Source organism: Mesitornis unicolor, unplaced genomic scaffold (assembly GCF_000695765.1).
Source record: "Mesitornis unicolor isolate BGI_N332 unplaced genomic scaffold, ASM69576v1 scaffold2762, whole genome shotgun sequence".
Lineage (NCBI taxonomy): Eukaryota > Metazoa > Chordata > Aves > Mesitornithiformes > Mesitornithidae > Mesitornis > Mesitornis unicolor.
Window position 1 is genome coordinate 33365 of NW_010168288.1, and position 24725 is coordinate 58089.

The window sequence follows — 24725 nt, forward strand, 5'->3', positions numbered from 1 at the left end:
CTTGCTCCTGGTTTTTCCTAATGGCAATTGAATCTGCTCCACTTAATATGATTTTTCTTATTTCTGTGACTGCACGACTTCAACGTCTTTGTCCATAGTGACTGATGGTCTCCCACTGGATTGGAGGTGGCCCAGCAAGGGACTTTTTGGATGCTCTCTCTCCCACTTTTTCCCTGATGCTTGCATCTCTTTTTGCTCCCTTTCTTTGTGGTATCTTTTGTCATAATCCTTTGTCGTCCTGTATCACAGTGATAAAAATGAGGATCTCTTCACAGAAATTGCCTGTGAACGATTGTTTTCCAGTGCTGGTCTGTAAGCACAGCATTACTGATGTTCCTTGAGTCCTTATTAATCACAGGTCTGCCGAATCCAAGATTTAAAATATAACTCGGTAAATATCAATGCTTTATTTTTATTCTTAACTGTGTTCCAAAGGCCAGACTGAGGAGTTCAAGCTGCCTACTTCACAGCGTGCAGTTTCCCAGTATTTATTTAGTGCAAAGCTGCAGACCGTACAAAGTAATCCCAGTGCAATATCAACTCGCAAACAATTTTCTAAAGCATCTTTAATGTACGGTGTTACAGTACCCAGAGGTGTAGGAGAGCAGTATTAATGCAGGCATGATAGTTCTGAGTGTTCATATGAGTCCTCAAGGAATAATAAACAGCTTGAAATAACAACCAACAAATTCTCCAGATGCTTTTTATCCGCGTGTTGGCAACGGTGTTGATTCCAGATCAATGCAGGGTATTAAGACATTTATATGATTGAGCTAAAAAGCTGCCAGGTTGTACAAGCATCAGGCTTGTAAAAAATAGGAGAGCTGAGTAAAGCCAACTGTATTCTGTTCATAAACTGAGGAAAGGAACTTCTTGATAACGCAACAGATAGTGCCAGTGGGAAGACTTCGGGTTTAATGTAGTACGCATGCTGGGAAGGTTGAGGTACGTGTAAGCCACTTGATTACCTGATCCCAGTATTTGCATATTTTGCTGGTATAAAATGAGACTCCTGGCATTAAGGCACAATTCATCCCTTAGACGATGGAAACATAACGCCTTTATTTCAGATGCAGTCCCGGCCGAGCTCAGGGTACGCCTGTCAAAACAGCTACGGGGTTTGCCTCTCTTGCTCCTGTACCAGTATAGCTACGTGATCCTCACTGATCCTCACAGTTTGGCACCATGGAGCTGCTCTGTAAGGCAGTGAATGTAGAGTGTATTTCTGTGGCGATCGGGTGTTGTCTTGGCTTGTACCATGGCACCACATCCAGACGAAGGAGCTGATCTGAAGATGAAGAAGTCCTTTGGAGCCCTTTTTAATTGGCTGCGTGGAGATTTGGATCAGACTGCATTTTTTGATCGCCTGTGTCAAAACCACACATGGTTGCATAAAACTGAGTTTCATCCAGCTTTTCTTTGAAATCCTTTGATACTGTAAAATTCCCATGGCACAGCAGACCCAGATAAGATAGAAACACAAACTCCTATGTAGTGAAATTACCGGCTTCTGTTCAGCTCCTGTAACCACACACTTTTCATTTAAGAAACCTACAGAAAGTTCGAAAGACTTTTCAGAATCCTCCGATCCTGACTCGTGTCAACAGGAAAACCATGGCCGTAACCATCTTCCCTCGTGGCATGTTTGTGCATCCCCCTGAGCTGGGGCTTTCAGGTGGCAGTCCAGCAGCATGCAGTCTCAAGTAAAAACATGACTGCAGTAAAAATAAAAATCTAATGTAGAAAAGCATCCATGTAGGAATGTGCTCTAAAAATCTAAGCAAATATCCACCAGGCTAAGGTTTTAGTATATAGTGGTATTTAAAATATATATATGTTTTCAAGATTTCATTGCTAAACATGGGTTAATCCTACCTAGGGATGTACCATGGAGAAGAGAGTAAGAACCAGAGCTGCCCATTAGCACGGATCATGCAGGGCGTGCTGCTCCTATTTCTGTGGTTGCACAGCATCCCTCATCCTCTGGTGGTAACCGCCCCCGAAAATCCACCCAGACCTTCTGCATGTCAAGCATTTTCATCAAGAGATACAAACTCTGTTTTCCTGACAATGTGTTTGTAGCTATGGGTGATCAGAAGCTGAAAATCTTGTCTCGATTCCTTCTCATTTATTTATTTATTAATATATTAAAATTTTATATTTCTTTACTCTTGCATGAGTGAATACAGAACCTTCCACTGTTTGCTCTTAAGTCATTAAATGTATTTCGGATTACTCTGGGTACTCACACAAGAGCTCTCGGGTGTTTGAAATCCATTCATTTTACTTCAAGTAATGTTTTGTCTAAAAGCATATTATTTGTTGTCATCTGCTGTTTCTCACTTTAAGAAGTTCGACAGCAAGTGAGGAGATGGGAAAGTATTTCTTTGATTTCATTGACCTAATTTCATTTTTAATTGCTTTTCCAGTTGAAATCCAAATGAGGTAATGCTCATCAAGTAGAGAGAGAAAACAAGCAAAAGAAGAGAGACTTCACTTTTCTCACTTTTATGCCCAAATCTTGATCAGTAGAAAATACTTTAAAAAGTGGGTATTAGCTTCTTCAGAGCTCCCAGGCTTTCATGTCACGTTAGAGGAAACCACTTCTTCACAGGAATGCGTTACAGAGTTTTAGCTAGGTACTGCACAAAGAAAAGCTTCCTAAATAGCATCACCTTTACCTCTTGGGGCTTATTTCTGCAGCCTTATTCTATGACAAATTTTCTCACATGAGTAATCTCATTGGCCTAAATTGAATGTTGTCAGGAATAACAACTGTGTGAGTGAACTGGAGATTATTTTTACCCATTCTTTTGAAAACTGAGGTGTTAGAACTGTTCCCTCTTAAATGTCCCTACCAATGCCCCTTACACCGCACTACGTAAAATTCATTACAACCCAATTATAAGGCTCATTAGGTAGATGGTGGCATTTTGGTTATCTCACCAAATTGTGAAACGTATTCATTTATTATCCATGGTATTGTTAAAATCCGAATGGTTCAGGGGACCCAACCATAACAGGAAAGATGGTTCAGAGCATAAAACCGTAGATCTTTGCCAAGAAAATGCCTTCTGTAACCTGCTTTGAAATCTCCCCGTGCTCTGTTCATGGCTGAAATGCCACGGGAGAGCTGCACTTTGGAGGTGATAATGAAGTCAGAGCACCTTTGACAGATTGCCACTGCACGCTGGCTTACGCTGGGTCTTCTCCTTTTCATCTCATGAATTTTTCCAGCGTGTGGAAAGTATATTTATCTACCTGCACACCTTTAAATACGAGCCGGCTCTTGCTTTCTTTGTTATTTAGCCTTGGTTTCCACGGCAGAGTGCTAGCAACAGCAGAATCTGTGACAGGGACTCAAACTTCCTAAGCGCTCTCCATAGCTCACAGAGTAATTTGTCCTGTTTCAAGTAGTCAGTGTGAGTATCTCCACCCAGGGTGGCATTTACCAGCGTTCAGGAGCTTCTTTACTCAGTGGATCATTAAAGCAAGCTGCAACTGATAATTTTCAGCACTGAATTTACCGCTGCAAGGGTGCTTCCACGTATGAGGTTTGGAAACTAGGTTAGCTCCTGGGTTTAACTGCTTTCTGAAACTAGGAGTTTCTCTTGGTTCAGTGAGTATACGTGCTTGTAAAGGTTTTGTATGGTGCCATTATGTGCAAATTAGTGCAGATTACGTATGCCATGTCTTATCCTAAGGTGCCTATTTCACTGTGGTGTCCCTTTATTATTAACTTAAACAGAGACCTCACTTAAAGCTTTTTCCTCATCCTGTTTTTTCTTGGGACGTTTCTGTTAGGACCACCAAGTCCTTCCTTTAATTCCTCTTCTCAGGTATCCTTAAATTCCCAGCTCCTTTATACATCTGAACTGGATCTCCCAGTATCTGGTTATGTCAGCCAGTTCAGGCTGAGCTTCCACCCACCTGCCCAGCCAGCCAGTTGCAGCAGCAGTTGTATTTATTTGTACACCTCTGTGGGCATGGACATCTGCATGGACCAGGAAAGGAAATCCTGGCCTTTGAGCTCTCTACTTTGTGAGTGTGGTGGTCACAACCTGATTCCTGCTTTTCCAGCCTAAGGCAAGAAGGGTGTTTAGTTCTTAGCAAACCACAGCCAGCTATCCCCAGGTGTGTATTGACCATGTTTTACTTATTCCCCTGCCGTTCTGTCAAAGTGAGATGAAAAGCGTTGTGTTTGTGCTTTACTCCCCTCCTCGGTGGCCCAAGTAATGAATCTTCCGCAGTCTGTCAATGTCTGTGTCCTCTCAATTACTCAGAGACACTAAGCAAGATAAATGGTGCTGGGTAATGACTGTGGAGGAATTCCAGTCATGATTTGTCGAAATGGGCAGGGCAGCTCCTGGAGTTCCCCTCTATCATCTGCAGATCCTGTTTCACTTGCACTTTGAACTTACTTTTGATGTTTAAACCGGAGCCCTACTCCCCCAAAACTCAGACTAAGTGAAGTCTTTTATAAGGTCTTTTCTTGCGTGGTAATTTCTTGTGCTTCCTATCTGAGAAGATAATGGACACTGTAAATTCTCCTGTAAGAGCACCTGTGTCAGGGAGAAACTGTGCCCCAGAAAATTAAATTCTTCTGCTTTATTAAGTGTTTGGCTTTCAAGCTACAGAAACCTTCTGAGTAAAAGCTACTCAGTTTATTAACAAACTGCTGTATACACTGAATTACATTGTGTGGCTGCCTCCCGTTTAGATAAGTACGTAAATGAGATGTGCTGAATCTACTCTTTCCGTAGACAGTAACTCAAATTAGGTGTTAAACCGCAGCCGAAACTTTAAAATGGACATTATTCAAATGAATGGGAGTAGTTACCAGTTAATGCTCACACCTTGATCAGCAAAGTAACACTGCCAAGAAAGGTCAAAATTGCAACAGCCCCTCTGAAATTTCTTGCAGAACTGAGCAATATAAAGTTTTCAGAGGAATATTAAAATAATATAAGGAGGACGTTTATTATTCTTTCATCTAACTGTGATACATTTACCTTCTTTAGTTATTTTCATTCCAATTTTACTTACAGACAGAAACGTGTGCTATGCATTACTGAGTGCTCTTCAGCTCTTGATAGGATCATTTCCATGCCTGTATTTGGTAAGCACTACGGCATATTTTCGAGTGAGATATATGTGTCCTTTACTTATGAGGGCTGTAAATAGAACTTTACTGTGCATTTGTATTTTCCATTAACATAAAATTTTCATTGGGGTATAAGAATACACAGTTTGATTTTCTTGCATTTTCCTTTAATGTTATAGAAATATTGTTTTGGTCTATTGTTGACATGAAAACAGATTATTGCCATGAAGGAAATGGCTTTAAAGGTTACCCTCTGTCTTTGATTGCTAATGCATGCTACTAATACGTGCACATCGGAAACTGGTCAGAGACCGAACTTTTATATCGGCTAATGAACACAGGATAACGACTTGACTTAATCTCACCATAGTACAATGACAAGCTAATTGATCTGCATTAGAAAAGACTGAAAATCATTGAGTACTTGAACCGACGATGTGAATTGAGCCGTATTTTGGTCAAGAGACACTGTGCATGAGACGAAGCTCCTGTAGGTTGTAGCTATGATTAGATTCTTTGTCTTCAGACATTTTTCTTTTCGTTCACTGACTTCTGAATGCAGAATACTGATGGTGAGAGGCCATCCTAGTATGGTTGAAGAGGAGTTGTTTGTTTCTGGATCTTCACTGTATTTGGATCTAGTTTTAGGTTTGAGATTAGAAAAAAGAAGTCGATTTGGTTTGCGATGAAATTTCGTATATACTCTTGAGATGCAAACATCAAACACACAACCAATCCCAGAAAAAAAATCCATCGTTTGGAGCTGCATTTATATCAGAACACAAATTATAAAAATAGTTGAAGATGTGGAGAAAGAGACCCCGAGTGTGATCATGGAGCCCTGTCAGCTCAACATTCTGCTCGTGTGATTTTGATCTTCCCTTATGCCAAGTAAGCCTTACTGAGTCAGTGGGTTCACTCTTGGCTTCCTTGGCATAAATCTAACCACAGCCAAGCTGCATGGCACTGCATGGCACTGCACTCTCTTCTCACTGAAGTCAGAGGCAGGACATTTGGCTTCAAAAGCTCTGTAATTAAAGGAATTGTGCTTTACTTTTATCACTCTACTTACAAAAAGCAGACTGCTTTTCATGTAGATAAGACAGAATAATAGCAACGGCTTTGGGTCTCTTCTGTGCAAAATTATAGTTTGGATAGTGATTTAATTTTGTGTATGACTTGCACATTTATGATGGGAGTGTTTGTGTGTGTATAAGTACATACACATATTGATGTTGATGCTCAGCAAATCTACAGTGCTCACTAAAGAGAATAATATATCTGACAATTTGCCTTATTGGTGAACCTTATGAAATTAATTTTAAGGGCAACATAAATACTTCTCCATTACTTTACTGCAGCCTTTTAATTGTCTGTCACTCCAGAATGAATAGGCATTAGGCAGTATTAAAACTCCTGTGGTCCAACATGAGTCATCTGCTGCTGGTACTGGCAGGTACACAGTGCTGAAGGCTGCAGCTGTTGCATCTGTCCTGATAAAACTGCGTATCTTCACAATTCATAGCAGAGCTTTAGCTAATACCACAAGGACCATAATTTTTTTTCTTTTCCTGACTGATCTTCTGTGAAATCATAGTAGACTCAGCAGAAAATCATCATTATTCTAGCGTTTCGGATGGGATTTACAGAGGTACAGCTGAGACCGCTCTTCAAAGAGCTTGTTCTCTACAGACACTTGGAGAGCTGTTACTCTATCATGAACAGCAGTCAAATATTCCCTCTGCTGCTTTTCCTCTTAGCAAGCTTGTGAGTTTTGGTCATCTTCTTCCTTCCCCCCCTTAAGTAATGAGAACCCTTTCCTACTCAGGTCTCAGCCAGCCTGCACACCAATTAAGCTAATTGGCAACACATTTGACACGCTCCCTAATTACAGCTGCAGACATACTCAGAGAACAACCTTCCTGCAATTTTTCTTCAATCAAGAAATAAAAAGCAGTCATTCCCCCCACAATGCTGTTACCTGGCAGGACTCTTAACATTCTTTCCCAGTAATTTTGTTTTCTGGTTGTGGTGGCTGTTCAGTCCTGTTTGAGTGTTTCAGGGAGGAGGCAGACACCTCCAAGGACTTTTCTCATAGGAGGTTTTCCAATTAATAACTCTGGGCAGGCAGTGCTGTCAGGAAAGGCATTACTGGAGCGCACGGCATCCTGAGCACTGCAAGAGCATAAAAGCTTGGAGAAAGCTCTCACAAACTGATGTAACCTGGAGCAGCCTTGGGGTTTCGCTAAGTCATGCAATTAGCCAAACCATCCCCTGGTGTGGGCTCCAATTAAATACAGAACTCCTCCTCTCAGTCCTGAGTTAAAGAGCAGTTTGTGCTGTTTGGTAACCTCACAGTAAGTTACAGTGGCTCTGGAGGGGCAATGTCTTACAGAGAAGCTGTGAATCCTGTTTATAAAGGATGTAAGTTATTGGGGTTTTCTGTTTTATTTCTCTTTTTGGTTATGCTTTAGTAGAGAGAGGAGAATTTGTAACTGTAGTAACTGCTAATATGCTGCTTGCCATTACAGAAAAGAGCAGAGCTGCTCTGGTCTATGAGGCTGACTTAAACTTCTGTTTTTCAATCTAAGTGTAGGAAAAAAGGGTCTCTCTTCTATTTTAATGCCATGCTTCCTGTGAAATGATCGTTTTATGCATAACCCCTTTCTCTCTAGCATTGTTTCAGCTAAGCTGTCTTGACTTATTTCTAATCAGTCTCCAGGTGCAGTTGCTAGCTCTGGTCTCCTCACAAAGAAGTGCTTCCTTGCCTTGGGCCTTGTGGCTAGAAGGGAATAATACTTAGACAGGGATGCACATGTAGAAAGGAAGACAATGGCTTCTAACACTGCTGAAATGTCAGACCATGACCTTTAAAAATGCTGAAAGAAACCAGAGGGCATAAGCCCTAAGGGATGTTTCTGGTGAACAAGGGTGGGAGTTGACTATTTTAGTATCTATGGAAAAAGGTGATACATCGCTGCCTTCAGTGACGCAGCCTATGGATTTGCGCACATTCCTAAGCAGAGGTCACGTTGTGTTCTGTTGAAGAAACAAGAAGAGTCCTCTTTTCAGAGAGTAGAGCTGAAATTGAGTACGTGTTATGGTTGTGCATCCTCTGAAATGTAAATAACTTGAAACATCCTGTCAGGATCAGTACTTCGAAAAAACAAACCAAAAACCAACCAAACCCAAACAAAAAAGAAGCAAAGATATCAACGGCCCTCTCCCAAAACAGAAACAGAGGTATTGTGCAGATGAACCCATCCAAAAACCTTTAGCTATTGTCAGAGCAGGGTTTGTTTCACACAGCATTTGAAATACCTGGTTACGGCAGGAAAGCCCTCTCAGGAAGTTTCCCTCTTAGAGGAGGGTGCTGGTGGTGGGGAGCTCAGCGCATTTCCTTGCACGGTGTCCAACTGCTCTTCAGAATTAGCCTGGAGGTCCTGATGTGGCCACAATATGAGGAAATAGTGGATTTTAGGTGGCCTAGGGAAGCAGCAGGCAGAAAAATGCCAGTAAAACTCCTGAGGTGCTCTGTGTATGAGGTATTTACGTTTTAGCTTGTGTTGCAGTAACAGAGTTCAGCTCCTCTGTGCTGAGGAAGGCAGGGCAAGCACATGCAGCAGAGGCACAGCAACCTGAAAGGACCAGCTATTGAACTTCTTTTAGCACACGTTCTGCTTGCACTGCTAATTCACGTGGGGTACTGTGTGCTTTTTATCTAACAAACTTTTTATTGGGAGCATTTCTCTTATTTCTGTGCAGTATATATCAGATTCCTCACCTATTACAAGTGTCTCCTCTCAAAATATTACCAATGAATCTGATTTGTCTTCCTTCTTCAGGTGGAGTAGTAAGGTATCAAAATTACTTCAGTCATGCGAAGTTCTCCTCTTTCAATGATGATGGTATCAGTAATGCTCCTTGCTATTTATACGATTTAAAACCCTTAAGTTTTATATGTGGCACCTCTATGAACCATAGGGAATTTGGGAGAAGACTTTTAATGTCATTTTAATGCTCTTGCTTTCCTTCACTTTCAGTGTTTTGCCTTGGTTGATTTATGCCTGGATGTTTCCTCAAGTGCCAGGCAGTAAATGTCTGTACGTTCTGTGATTTGTTTGAGCAATGCAAAGCCTTTTTCAGGGACCAGGAAAGGGCTCTTAAGTATTTGTAGACTGCATGCATGGATTTGTAAAGAACCTTAGCTTAATTTGTAAAATGAGAAATAGTAACGTAAATTAAGTAATCAGTACTTTTCTGTTTGGTCTCAATTATGTATTTGTTGTCTTCCAAATACAGGATTACTCCTTATCTTCCGTAGGTAATAACACGGCAGTTGGTAATGATTTTGGGGTTGTGGTAACCAGGCATGGAAATATTTGCTCAGCTATTTATTCCATTGATCAGTGATTTCTCTTGGTGAAATAAGACTATGGGAGGTCGCTGGCGTGTTCAGAAATGCCTCCATGAGAAGGGCTGATGTTGAGCTTTAAGTGACCTGCCGCTATTACACACGTACTTGGTTAAAAAGAATCCCAGTACCTTTTTACCCACCAGCTTATTAGAAAGGCTGTGGAGACACAGAATAGCTTTCCTGTGAAAGTAACAATCAAAAAGTAAGAGAGTTTGGGAAGAAAGGTTGGAGGCTTTAATTTTTTTTTCTTTCTAACTTTTAAAAGGTTCCATAATCCTTTATTAACGTTCCATTAGACTTCTTGTTTGGTTTTGCTTCCCTTTTATAGTGATGGGGTGAAAAAAGAAATTTCCCTTTTGATTGACCTGAGAGAATTGGTTTTGGTTTTTGATCGGTTTAGCCGGGCAGCTGACAGATCAGTCATTTCCTAAGATTTAGGATAAAATACACCAAACTGCCCCGTCAGTTCTATGTATTTGCCCTACTGAACAAAGTGCAGTGGTCGGTGCGTGATCCAAATGCAGCTTAAATCAGGTGATGTCTTTCTGCTGGTTTTCTGCTTGCAGTCAAGTCGTGCCATCTGGCCTGCTCTGTGTAGTAGGTACTGTTTATTCTGTGGGCATTCAATTGGAGAACTTCATCTTTAATCTGTTACAGAACGTTAGGGATTGGAAAGGACCTCAAAAGATCATCTTGTTACCTACAAGCAGCAATGTTAAGCATCAGTTATACAGCTGTAAAACCCATTTGGTACAGACTTAACATATATGACTTGGTATGCTTGCTTGCAGCAGGATTTGTTCTTAACCACACACAAATGTAGGTGCTAAAATGAAATAAAGTATTTCGAATGTGCGTATGGATTCACATGTGCAAATACACACCGGGACACTCATGGGATAATTGTTTTGAATGCTCAATGACGCTGCCTTTAAGAGCTTGTCATGACAGGGACTTCAGTATTGGTCCTTGTAAGTGCAAAGACCTGCTTGGCAGAAAGTACACCTGTAATTTGTTTTAAATGCAGGGTTGTTGTTTCTGAGCTTGCCATTGTATGTTTTTCACCAGTGCTTCTGAAATCTTTTGTTCCAAGCTTCTCAGTAGGGCGAGAATGCAAAACTATTCTTGTCCAAGTAGCAGAGGTTTTTGAGTATCCAAGATAATTGCAGGGTAGGGGAAATTAATCTTGAGCTCTTAGTGCTGCTCGTGCAGCTCCCCTGCGGTCTTCATTGCTGCTGAATTTCAAACATCCTCCACATTCTCCAGGAGGAGCTTCCCTGCAATCCAAGAGCCAGAGCCCTCGGCTCCACGTCTCATGGCATCCTCCTCAGGGACTCTGTCTGTGACACCCAGGATAACACCCCAATTTCTAGCCAGGCTTCAAGAAAACATAGTATTTAGCTGAGGAGCGTTTTAATATGACCTTTAGAATCTGCGAGGAGATGTGAAACTGGCTCAGAAATGAGAGAACAAACTCCCAAAGAAGTGCCAAAGAAAACATTGGAGACTTTGTCAGGCTGGAAAAGACCCAAGAGTTCTTGCTTATCTTCCTATTTTTAGGTGTTTACAGAGTGTCAAACACTGTGGCATCTGTGTCAGTACCAGCTTGTCTAGAAACCACTTTTGAATAGAGAAGGAAAACAAAGAGGATGATTGGAAAAGGTGGAATCAGTTTCTGAATGAGACTTCAGAGAGTTGCAGGAGCAAACTATTTAACTAAATTTAACTAAACTAAGTTTAACTCAACGAGTATGAGGTGAGTTCACGAGCAGATGTAGCAAAGAAAGGAAACTTCATGTGGAAGATGAAGCCCTTGTGGTTCAGAGGCCAATGAGAACACATCAAGAAGGTTCTTACTCATCTCCGTTAGTGACGATGGCCTTTCGATTTGGGGAAAGTTGGGGAGCTGTCTTAGTGGTTGCAGGCAGACCTGGACTGTTATTTTAGAACAGTTTTTCAGGACAGGAATCAAAGCTTTGCTCCTGAACATCCTCAGCAGGAGGACCCCATGGATTCAACACTCTGCGTGTTCCCATTTCTGTAGTGTGTCTGTACTAGAGACTATAGAGAAGATTACAAATACCCATGAAGCCATGTTAATTAGTTCTGTGTTCTATGCTACCAAAGTCCAGATTCTTTCCTGTATCTCTGCTTGTGTGTGTGTGTGTGTATATAGATATAGATACATATATATACGTGTATATGTATATATACATACATCTAGATACAGATATATATATGTGCTGTGGTGTCTTCTAATTCCTGTACTATTCAGGTACAAATACCCATTGGTATCTTCACTTCCTTCTAAGAACACATTCAAATATTTTTAAGTTGTGCTTTCTTTAATGAACATAAAATGGGAATTTATTTAGTGAAATACTGCTAGTTTCATTGACGTTCCTGGAAATTTACTGCATGTATCAGCATTATGATGTTATTTAAATAAGACTTAAAAAAAAAATCTTTATATCTTGTTAGTGAATGTAGCCGTAGAAGACCAATAGTGTAATGGTTGTACAAATTCAGTGTCAGGCACAGAGCCTACAGCAAGACGTAGAGGCACGATATAGATTAATGAATTTAAAAAAAAACCTTCTCTGGAGGGGAGAATGATCAGCCAGCAGCCACGATCACTTTTGTGCTGCACTTCACATTCCCCTGGAATTGCACTGGGGTGTGTAGACATGGCTTGTCTCATAAAAGGCTGGCAGCAGAATTACTGTTACTTTTATTACTATTACTATTACTTTTGCTGAGTCAGCTGTTTATTTAATGCTCAGAATTTTTTCCTCCCATCAGTCATGGCTGGTAGCAGACCTGCAGCCTCCACACAGTCCCTGGGATCTCTGCAGAAAATGCAGGGGGCATTTTGCAGACGTTTGAGGCAGAATCCGATCGACGTCTGATAGAACAGGATCTATTGAAGCGGTGTGAGGCTGTTCAATGCACGGTACCGCATTGCTGTCTCTGTCATGAGGGATTCTGCCATTGATGTTGCTCTCCTGGCACTCTGCACTCCCCCACTGCCCAGCCTTACTTTCCTTTTGTTGGTTCCTGAACATAAACACACTAGAAATAGTATCCAAGTCGAGATACTCCTGGCAAGAATTCCAGCTTTCGAAGTCTGTGGGATTTCTTGGGTTCCGGGTTGTGTGTGTTGTAGTTTTTGTAGGTTTTTTTCTTTTCAAATCTTCAAAATTATTTTTTTTCTTCCTCTGAAAGTAGAGGCATAGGGGGCAGAGGGGGAATAGAAAGAGAGAAACAAACAGAGGGCCTGAGAAATGTTTTAATCTGCTGGACACTGAAGCCCTTGTCTCCTCGCTCCTTCACCATTGGCATGCCTTGAGCTGTGAGCAGATAGCACCTTGCCTGGTACCATTTTCATTAAAGACAGACTCTGTCTTTTTATGGTTCACTACATACATGCATCAAAACTGCAAAAAAAGGCCAAGAGATGGTGTGTGTCAGGACGGTCTGGTGAGTTACAGCGATGAAAGTTCACTGCTTGCTGGAAGCAATGACACACTCCAGGGAGTGACGCGTTACCCCCTCTAGTTCCTCTTGCTCCTTGAATCGTGTGTGGTTGATGGATTGGGGACAGCTCTGTGTGATTTCTGGTGTTTTGCATCTGGAGTGTCAGAAAAATGTTCCTAGCTGCTCTCTCCCTGTCCCCCAGTAGTTAACGTGGCTGCGTGGTTTGTTTTTCTTGCTGTAAACTTTGTGGTGCCCATCACTGCTTTGCCCTTTCATGTTTGGGCTGACATCAGCTCTTGTGTGAAACACTGCCACATCCTTTTATCTTAATACTCTTCTCTGTAATTATTACTTTGCTGCCTTTTCAGGTGGGAACTTGCCTTTGTTATCCGATCCTTCTCTGATCATTTTTGTATCACCAGGTAATATAAAGGTGTATGTGTTCCTCTGTGGCCCTTTTATTGAAACGATTTCTTTATCTGTCTGTCAACGTGAGTAATAAAAAACTTAAGGATTGTTCATCTCTCTCCTAATGAATGATGAGATGTAGTCTGTCCTGACATCAGTGATTAATTTACCAAACTTTCTTCAAACTTCAGTGAAATGTGATATTCAAAGAAAATATTGTGTCAGCAGACTATAGTGCTGCTGTCAAGAGCTTATCTGACTGATAACCCAGTTCAATGGGCCTGTTAAGGCAACTGGAACTCCTGGATTGATACAGCAACTGGGAGGACAGTCTGCATCTCAGAGTGTGTGTCAAGGATGAACACTTACAAACCATTAAGTCAAATAACAGTTTGAATCTGAGAAGTGCTGGGTAAGTGTTTGGCCTTTAATGATCCTTCGATTCATGCACGTAAAGTTACGCTTGCCAAGATCAGATGCTGCTCTCACTCCAGGCACGGAGGCATAGAAATCCTTTGAGGTCATGATTTAACTTATGACAGTCCGTAAGTTGTTCCTGACAGGCAGGCTTGTGAAATCCACAGGTTAATTTTGGTTTTAGTTTATGTCCCTGCTTTTGGAGCCTGATGTCAAGACTGAGGGTTGTTTCTGTGGTGGCCATTGCTTTGTCTGGTGGACCAAGAGCTCCCTTTTTAGACCATTTTCTGAATGTTTGTAACTTCTAATTTTTTCTGTAAAATCAAACTTAGTTCCTGTGTGAAAGAGATTGTGTGGAGAGACCATATAAGACATTGTGGTCTAGTAACATCCCATTGACAACATAAATAACATTGTCATGGTCATGGCTGCTGAATCACCCAAGCACTCATTGACAGTGGGTACTTGACCAGTACCTTCATGAATGTGGTCAGATGTTCATAAAAAGAACGGTTTGCAGTGCGTATCCATCTTGAAAATGATGGTGCAAATGATTTGTCTGCATTTGTGCGAAGTTTAATTTGCTTTGCTCAACACTTACTTTGTGACTGTCACTTAACATTCATTGCACTCTATAACAATACTCCAACTTCTTTAAAATCCTCTTACAGGAAATGAGGAGTCACCGTTTTCAAAGAAGCTCTTCTGCACAGTCTGTGGCCTTGACAGTCAAGTAGTCTTCTCCTTGCTTTTTGAGAAGCTCCTCACAGGCAGGAAGAACTGGAATAAGAGTTGTAATAACTTGGGAATTGGGAGGATGTTGGCGGGTTGGGAACAGCTTTGTTCTCACAGAATAATCATAATTTCCCAAGGATGAAGCAGTAACAGTGAGTGTTATAATGTGAACAGGCAGAGCAGTCTGAAATGCTAATAAGGAAAAGACTGAAAAAGAAATTGGTGACTTTTGGCTTTGAAGCCGTTTTTCTTTTTAATTTGCTGCAGGTAAATGCACAAGATTCTTGGGTTCCAGGGCTCTGGTTTTGTCCCCCTATTTGTGACACTTTGATTTAGGTTATTGCTGTGCTGTCGGTACTTGCCCTTTAGAACAACGCTGTTTGTTACCAGAACTATGAGATGATCTTGGAAACTGTTCTGTAATGCTGTGACAATGCTGCAAGGAAAGATGAGGGTTCCAGATAGGCTGGACTCTTTTATTTCTGGTCTTGGTATGGAAGATAGACCCTCATCCTCCTCTTCCAAGCAAGAAGGTGAAGAATGAAGGGAAACCAGCGCTGCAGTGTGAATAGTGATAGTAACATGTCAGCCGTTATTTCAGCCCTACGTGTTACACAGCTGTGTAGAGAATAATGTGCTCATGGAACATTTGTACATGTAATTGTGTCTTCATAAGGAAATAGTTACAAAACCAGGCCATATTCAGGGTGGGAAAACTCAGCTGTTGCGTTGTTCCTATGAAGGAGCTCACTGTCATGCTGTGTCTCTGGGCTGGACATGCAACGACTCAGCTTCCTCTTGTACCAGTTTGTGTCACGGATGTTGAAGACAACTTGACTTGTTTTGTCTGATATAAAGCAGTGGAAGGCCACAGGAAAATCTCAACTCTCCTTACATTTTCAGGTTTTATTAAAAAGTCGCTGTTCAAAATCTTTTGGGGATGTTCACATCCAATACTGACAACAGAGAGGATTTCTGTCCAGTTTCTGAATGCATGCTGACTTTATGGCTTTTGTTGAACCCCATCACTATTTTGGGACCAAATACCAGCTCCTAACACCTTGTCTATTAACTTGAAATGTAGATTCCTTCAGGCAAATGCTGCTCCTTCTGATGAAGTCTGATTTCAGTGAAGGATTCTGGTCATAGAAGTAGTAAAGATTTAATAATATAATTAAAGAAATGCTCAGAATCTATGCTAAAACGGGATGTGAAGAAAGGAAACTAGCCTGTCCAACCGGATAGCAGGCAGTTCACTTTTGGACACACGTAATGTGGTGCAACCTAACGGAGAATTAACCTTGCAGCTTTTGGTTTAATTGCTTGTCAGGGAACAACTCCAGCGCACAATTTCAATGCGGATATCTGTGGGATAGATTCATGTGTTTATGGCATCAGTTCATTGAAATGCTTTCCTGACTCTGTTACCGCACAGATGAGGTGTGTGGGCGTGTGGAGCTGTTTTCAAAGGAAATCATCTGCAGAAGACCCTGGCTGGGTTTGCAGGTTTTGGATCGTGTGGTGCTGTGTGCTGCTTCCTATGGGTTGCATTTCTTGCCCTCCGATGCGTCTGAAATACTGATATATTTTAGACCGTATTGCACTGCGCTGTCCTGTATCTGCAGTGCTCCCTCCTGCTGGAGTTCTCTTGGCCTTTGAGCACCACTGCAAGGTGTAGCCAGTGAACAACCTCATTGCTTTCAAACAAGCCAAAACGAAAACGACATAACACAGAAAAACCTCCCATCAGTTTGTCGGTGCGTCACAAAGCTGTGCTCAATACAGCACTTAATCAAATGCTTTAAAAGACAGTGCTAATTAATCCTGTGAGATGGAAATGATCCTGCGCAGATATTCACGTACCACTGCCTTAACTGACACTGCCCGTAGTAAGTGAGGTACCAGCAGAGTACACCACCAGTCTGTTCAGAACTGCTACCTGGGGATGGTATTTGCTATTTTATAGCTGTTGAGAAGAAACTTCTTCTCAGTGAGGGTGACAGAGCACTGGCCCAGGCTGCCCAGAGAGGTTGTGGAGTCTCCTTCTCTGCAGACATTCAAAACCCGCCTGGACACCTTCCTGTGCAACCTCATCTGGGTGTTCCTGCTCCGGCAGGGGGATTGGACTGGATGAGCTTTGGAGGTCCCTTCCAGTCCCTAACGGTCTGGGATTCTGGGATTCTGTGACAGCACTGGTGGATTCAGGCACTAACCTAGGTTAAGACAGAAATATCTTAATTTTACAGAACTGAGCATAAAGCCTTATTGGAGCAGACATCCTGGTGACATGCCTTTCCAGATCTGGAAATAGATCACACTGCCAGATTTATTTTTTCTTACAAATCTTGGGTAAAACACATTTCAATGCATAACAAACCAAGGAGAGCAGAAGATGCATGAAAAGCTGAAACTGTCTAGAAATGTAAAAATTCTGGCCAGACTGCAAAGAGCGTTTATCTCAATCCCCATGATACAGCAACAAACTTCATCTCCTGCATTACCAGTCTGAGCTTGCAGCTGGGAAGGCAATTTTCTTAAGAATTCATTCTCTTCAATCCACAAGGAAAAGGCAATTTATTTTTTTTTAAATAGTAACATTATAAAATTGATTGGGAGAGTGTTTTATTTGTCATGAATGCTGGATGATCGTGGATTGAACAGCTTTAAAAAGAAAGCAACCGTTAGGGCAATGAAGTCCCGAGGATCTGGCAATAGAGAATGGAGTTAGTGGTCTGGGAGATTTCTTCAATTTTCTGAAGCCATGGTCAATAACTTTGCAGTAAAACTGAGCTATGAATAGTGCTGTTGTCATTGACTGAGAGCTGCTGTTACATGATATTAAAGAAATCAAGATTTAAGGTTTTTAGCCAGGCTGCAGTACAAAATTAATAGCCTAATGAAGAAAGCAGTGTGATCCTTTGGAAGGTAAATGCAGCGTGTTTACCGTGTCGTGCTCAGGGACAGATCATATGCACAAGCTCTGGCTGTGCGGGAGGAGACTGATTATGTTGCCTTTCTCTTGAATATCTTCAAATTCGGTGACCTGCAAAGAATTTGCTCCTTCCATCAATGACAAGTATTTTTTAAACAGTGTCAGCGAGAGGAAGATTTACTAAAGAGAGAGGCAAAGCAAACCAGCCTGCTACAGCATCTCCTCCCAGGTGGCCACTGATGGAAATCCTCAACAAACCTTTCACAGCATGAGAGGTCAAATACAGACATAGTTGTGAGGGATTGCGAAATAATCGCTCCTGGCATAAGCACAGCATCGAAATTAGATTTCATTGCTCTGTCTCAAGCTGCTGGGGATCATCTCCTGAATCCAGAGTGCTGCACCACCACTCTGTGGTTGCAGTAGAAGAGTCTGGTTTTTCTTCTGCTGAGGAAAAACTGATCTTGCAGCTTGCAATGGTCAATCTGGAGTTGAATCTGTCTATACACGGGTAAACTCCTCCGTTTGTTTTAATCTGATAGCACCACTTTTTCCGTCGACACAGTGTGATGTACTCAGTGCTGTACATCCACACGGAGCTGGTAAGGCGAGGTAATCTATGGCCCTCTTTACTTCTTTCCTTAACAGCACTTCAGTTACTCATCACTTATTTTGTTTGACTAACTTAAAACGAGAGATTCACCATGTTATTTTTGTCATGTTTATCCAGGTGGGTTATTCCTGTGGAGTTCTGGTTACAATGGTATAGGTTTGGTAAACTCCTCAGTTTGTTTTAATCTGATAGCACCACTATCTGTCGACACAGCGCTGTACATCCACACGGAGCTGGTAAGGCGAGGTAATCTATGGCCCTCTTTACTTCTTTCCTTAACAGCACTTCAGTTACTCATCACTTATTTTGTTTGACTAACTTAAAACGAGAGATTCACCATGTTATTTTTGTCATGTTTATCCAGGTGGGTTATTCCTGTGGAGTTCTGGTTACAATGGTATAGGTTTGGTGTAATATTTAGGGTAGATAGTGTGGCTTAAATCTTGAAGACTCCACTTTTATGCTGGGTCTCACCCAATAACACACAAAATTGCAATCTTCTGCAATTCTGCCTTTGTAAAAATATGCATAATTTTTACAAAAATAGTCATGGTTGCAATTAAGGACGCTGAGAGTTGTTTTTGTTTTTGATTTCCTATCCTTCAGAATCCTTAATAAACTTTCACGGTCAAGATCCAGATGGTACTGCAGAGCTCTGTCGTTTCTGGGAATTTTTGTCTGTTTGTGCTGATTATAACTCTCCCCAGATAAAAGTGTAAAGTGGTTTGAATTTTTGGCCTTTGGCTGTTTGGAAAGCTGCTGTCAGCTTCCAGCAGAAGCCAATTCGTACGCAGTGCACGTCCACAGCTTGATGGTAGGGGGAAGAGCAACAGCGAGCAGACCACTCTGCCATTGCCCAAAAATGTAAAAACCAATGGGCCCTGCTCTGTCTGCTGGGATTGTTTCCTTTTTTTAATGGGCAGTTCACCTTCTGGTTTTTCTGTTTTCATTTGCATTGCTCTCCTATTCCAAGGAGCCATTGATTTACAAACTCCGAGGAACATCGTCTTGTGGAGATGGGGAACACAGAGGGAAGATTTTTAATCCCTTAGATAATTAGGCACTAAAATAAATGATTAAAAAATTATGAGGCGAAACACTCTGTTAGTTTTAATATAAAAATAATGTACTTCTCCCTGTGGAATGCAAGGGAGGGAGCTGCAATCAAAATAAGGGAAATAAAAAATTGAATACCCTGAGCTTTTTTCCTCTCTCTAAGTTGCCTCCTCGATGTCTCGCTGTGTTTAATGGTGCTTTGCCAAGCTTTTGGGAGGAGTACAAAATGAGTGTGGAATTTATAAATGGGACATTAGATGGAGGAACAATGTTATGGGCTGGGTGATCTGAGCAGTACAGCGGCGGAACAGATTTAGCCTTAGGGGTGGATAGGAGAGAGACATCCCTGAAACTCGAACTACCAGAAAAGCCATTTAGAGTTGTGAGAAATCTTTGTTGGGAGATTATCTAGAAAAAGGTCTTTAGAAACATTAAATGGTAGATTGGTGGTTAGGGGTAACCGACATCAGCTCAGGCTACTCCAGTACTTGATAACAAATCAATATGGGTCAGATGCCAAACAAAAAAATAAGGAATATAATAAAGCATTGCTGGACCAGACCTTGGAAAACTGGGTTGCCTTTGGATGCTATCTGTGGTAACATTTTTTCTGAATAAGGGTAAAGAATTGAATCTGCTATGGAAAAGAAAATGCAATTTATTTCACAATTAGGGTGTGGAGATGTAAGCATGAAGGCCAGATGTTCAAACGGGAAAGGTCGTATTGTATTTGCATCTGTGTTTTTTGACAGTGTGCGTCTTTGCTCTTTGGGACTGACAGTTCCTAGAAAGGATGGAGAGCTTATTCTTTTATGTGCTAGCCTGCCTCAGGTAATTGCTCGATGGCACAGTTAAAATGGATATCTCGTGGTAAGAGAGGCTCAGTGTCATTGAAAATATTCTTTCAATGTGCAGTGATGTACAGCCTACAGATAATGCAGTTGTGTTAAGGAACAATGTAGGGTTAGGGAGCCACAGTGGCGTGAATCCTGATGGATATTTACAGAAAAAAACACCCTAGATGAAGTCAAATAGAAAGGAACATAAATTGGATGCAAATAAAGCTCCTTTTGAAATCCTCTAGTACCAGAGTGTTGTGAAGGAGCTTTTGTGTAACTGGTTATTGTGCTGACTATTCTTGAAATGAAATTCGGCCTTGTGCAGGAGACCACTTAAATCCACGTCTCGCTGGAAAGCAGGTTGAAGTGAGCTCTGAGTGGTCCACGTGCAGCTTTTGATGTACAACCGTTGCATTGGTTTCCTGTACAGGTGCAACTTGCTTCAGTGGTCAAATTCCTTTTCAAATGTGCCTATGCAGTGATCTTACATCGCAGGTGCTCTCCAATAACAAATGTATATTGCAAGGGAAGATGTGACCTTTGGCATGGGTAAACCCACACAAGTGACTTCTTTTAATCTCGGTGCCATATAGAACTTATCATAACCTGTTGTTTTCCAAGATAATCAGATAAATCACCATCAGCTAGGCTACTTCTGCATGGGTTGATGGTGCTTGCTGTTGCCACTAGTATCAGCCACAGCACTGTCAATCCCCTCAGTAAGTCAGTGAGGTTATGTCACAGTATGAGCTGAAGATCTGATCTTTTCAACTCTCCTTTCCTTTCAACAGTGGCTGAGAGTCGAGGGATCCTGGAGAGTATACAGAGGTTTTCTTTACTGCCAACTTACTTGCCCGTGACCTATCGTATCCACAATGCGGATGTTTCCTTCTTCCTTAAGGAAGCCAACCAGGATATTATGAGGAATTCTAGCTTGCAGTCCCGAGTGGAATCCTTTCTGATCTACAAATCCAAGAGGCCGCCTGTGTTAAATGCCAGCTACGGACCTTTTTCCATTGAACAGGTAGTGCCCCAGGACTTAATGCTGTCTTCAAACCCATTTGGATCTACTAACAAGTTCTCCTTTAATTGGAAACTGAAGGCCTTCATAATGAGTGACAAGATTTACCCAAGCAAGCCCAAAGTGCAGGTGCTGTTCTACATCGTGGGCCGGGACTGGGATGACTACAGCACCACGGAGCGGCTGCCCTGCCTGCGCGTCTTTGCCTTTCGAGAGACGCGGGAAGTCAGGGGCAGCTGCAGGCTGAAAGGGGACCTGGGGCTGTGTGTGGCGGAGCTGGAGCTCCTGCCGAGCTGGTTTAACCCCCCCACGGTTGTTGCTGGCCGTAAGAAACCAATGGATCAGTCTGAAGGGAGCCCTGTGGAGCTTTACTATGCCATACAACCAGGAGATGAGAAAGGGGAATGCACCAGGGAGGATGTAAGGAAAAGTAATGGGATCCGGCCAGGGCGCAATGACATCGATGAGTCGGGACCTCCCTTGCAGAGGATTGGAAGTGTTTTCCTTTACCAGACACATGCTGGCCCTTCCTTAAATGAAATGAGATTGGATAATAATATTGCCATCCAGTATGCACCAAAGACTGTCAAGCAAGGTGACATTTTGACTTTCCTTGTATCTGTTGCTAAAAACTCAACAGAAGATCAGTTCACACTGAGGTAAGGCTGTTTCGTGTTTCTTTAGTACCTTATTTCTTGTTTCTCTGCTCACAGTATGGGAAGTCACTTTCTCATGTATAAATTGCATGACAGTCCTTCTACTGCTGCTCTACAGAAATCGTATTGCAGTTGGTTTACTCAACATTTCTCCTGTTGCTCGCTCGAATATTTTATGCATTGTCTGAGGTGTGATCTCTTTGCGTGAGAAAGGCCTTTTCTTGAAGTTGTCCTCTGAGTACTTACAAAAATTGAAATAGTAGAGCTGGGACCTATCTATGTGCTAATAGGAGATAACATTTAAAGTCTCCTGAGCTGGAGTCTGCAGTGCTCCTAATCTCTCATTGAACTCATGTTAAGATTAGTAAAGCTCAAATCCGCAAAGGTATTTATAGGAAGTGAGCAAGATTTAACCATCTAAGCAGGATTTATATGCTTAAACATCTCTCCCCAACTTGTTGTAAGCTTGGCTCTGATTTCTAAAACGTTTGAGGTTCCTAAGTATTAGTGATATACCAAAACCATTTCTGAGAATGAAAAATACCTGAGGTGGTTGGCGGTTGTTTTTCGAATGTAACACCAAGTGCCATTTACTTGGTTGCTTTCCAAGCATTGGGAAGCTCGCTATGTCCAGCAATATAACACATGAAAGAACAGCGAAGACGATCAGGCTGTAGTGTGGCAAACTGGAGCATTGCATGCAAGGGAGTCTGTCCAGTTCCCTTTGCACGTTTGCCACGCTGCATTCCAGCACTAAAAACTGGAGTTTTGTGGCTGACACAGGGAAGATCGGTGCTTGTGGAGCTGATTTCATTCTGGTTTCCCTTACCAAGGACTCGTGTCAACTCTCTTGGAACTGGAGGTAAATGTCCTACTCTGGTTTCTGGGGTTGGCTGACTTGTTCTGGAGTGTTTCTGCTAGAATTGATGGTCGGTGTCAAAGCTCCCACAGGCTGACAAAGCACAGAGGAGCTGCATCACCAGAGGGAGCAGGGAACTCCCTGCTCTTACAGATGCCCCACAGCCAACAGCGGTGCTGAGCATTGGAGGTGCTTGGTGCTTCACCTAAGAAATCGTCTCCAACTCTGACTTGAGACAAAATGCAGCCTCCTTTCTCTGGTGGTTATACATCTCAACCTCGAAAAATCTCTGTCTGAAGTCACCTAGATATGCTTCAGGGCTCAGTTATTAAAATGGCACGAAGCTGCACGAATGCAGCATTGTTCAGCTTAGATGCATATCTCATGCTGGAGTAAGGAGTAAGTCCCATTTGACTCCACTGACCTAAGTAGTAAGGGGTCAAATTAGTAATTCTCATGGGGTTTTTTAGTTTTTTTCTTTCTCCACTGCCCCAGAAGATCTGTGTGGGATTTCTGGGGGAAGTGGTGAGCCATAAAATCAAGTCATTTTTCCTTTTTAGATGTGTGATTTGTACTGAATAACCACAGCACTTAGTTGTTGTCTTGAGGACAGGTATTTCCTCTTCATCTGGTGGAGGACAAACACCAGTAGGTTATCTACTCCCCTTACCACGTCTACTCCCCTTACCACATTGGGTTTTCATTTTCTGAGTCAATCTGTGTAAGATTTAAGTTGTTTCTCGAGTGGCTGATTTTAAGACGGACACTCCGAGTTCCTCATAGTAAGAATTCAGGGATGCCTTTCTGGTTTTCTCTGTACTTAAGACTTTAGAGGGATATTACTGCAGACATGGATGGAAACTTCTATTACATATGAAAATGGTTTTAAATTTAAACATTAAAGACCTTTTATATCTAAAAGAGAATTAAGGCAAAAAACCTTTCATTGTATTTACTCTGTAAATGCAGGGTCTTAGAAATCTGCCTTCAAAGCATATCTGTTTCCATGAGCTGTGATCAGTCAAAAGCAGAGCTAGTCCTAACCAGGATAATTATATTACATGTAGGTTTATACAGTTTCCAGAAATCTTCCTTTGTTTAAGATGGATGAAAACCGAACACCTCAACTTCAAAATGAATGCTTCTAACATTAATTTTCTGTAACAAAAAGGAAAATATGTGTTTGAATTTTAGCTTTTTATTTTGAGATCTAAGGTATAAAACAAAAAAAGCTAAAAATTGATAGCAGCTATTGGTTCAAAACGAAAAATGTGGTATTTTCCTCTTCAGAAACATCAGGTTGCTGTTACCTTTCAAAAACATAAATTTCTGTAACAACCTGCTGTTACTCGTATCACTTGCATGAGTTCTGATTTCCCTTGACCTGCTTTTCGCACACTGACTGGCTTTCAGCCTCTAATCTGCCGCAGTATCGGAGCAGTTCTGGTGTCTGTTCTGCTGTGTTGCTGAAGCACCGTTGCCTGAGTGTCTTGGATCTGACTGCGGCGTATCTGAGGTGCTCCTGGTTGTTCTCCTGGTCAGAATTGTAATGGCTGTGTTCTGCCTTCATCCCTCCGTGACATGTGCAGAGATAAGTCAGTCTTCGGTGGTTGCTAATTTGTACATGTATTGTGCATGTGTTGTATTATTGTATTTATAATGTATTGTATCTTCTGCTGTAAGGGGAGAAAGCAGCTACCAGGTCAGAGCAGAAATTGAGCTTGAAATGCTTTGGGTGAAATTCTTTTCTGCACTGGTATCTCCTGTAATCCCAGGGTCAGACAAGATGTTAACGCCTCTTTCATGGCCCTCTCTTAAGGAGTAAATGTCACACGAAATGATGAGATACTGAAGCAGCCTTTGATTGAACTAAGGCCCTGTTTCAGGATTGGAGATCTTACATGTCAGTCTGGTATATCCATTATCCACCACGAAATGATCTTTACAGGTACGCTTTAATCCAAACCATTGTGTGATGATAGGACACAGGTTCTCCTTTGATGTGCTCAACTAAAGGAAAGGCTGCGTTTGTGACCGCTGCCTCTGCTGATTTTGGCACGGACTCTCCAGCTGCTGTTGTGTCAAAGCCATCAGAGACCTCTTCTGTGACCTGGCTGAGTTTTATGTCCTGAAAACTTTAAATCCTTTTGGTTTACAGAGGTACAGACATTGGTTCAGGGTGGACTGAAAG

The 24725-nt window shown here is 41.8% G+C and overlaps 1 protein-coding gene across 1 annotated transcript in view; it reads left to right on the forward strand.

Moving 5' to 3' along the window:
* The window catches only part of LOC104536358 (transmembrane protein 132D-like), a gene marked incomplete at its 3' end in the record, with an annotated part of 148672 nt that overhangs the window by 32634 nt on the left and 91313 nt on the right, over positions 1 to 24725 (forward strand). The window contains exon 2 of the mRNA XM_010178940.1: positions 20790 to 21678. Coding sequence (XP_010177242.1) covers positions 20790 to 21678 — 889 coding nt within the window. The remainder of the gene's footprint in view (positions 1 to 20789; positions 21679 to 24725) is intronic.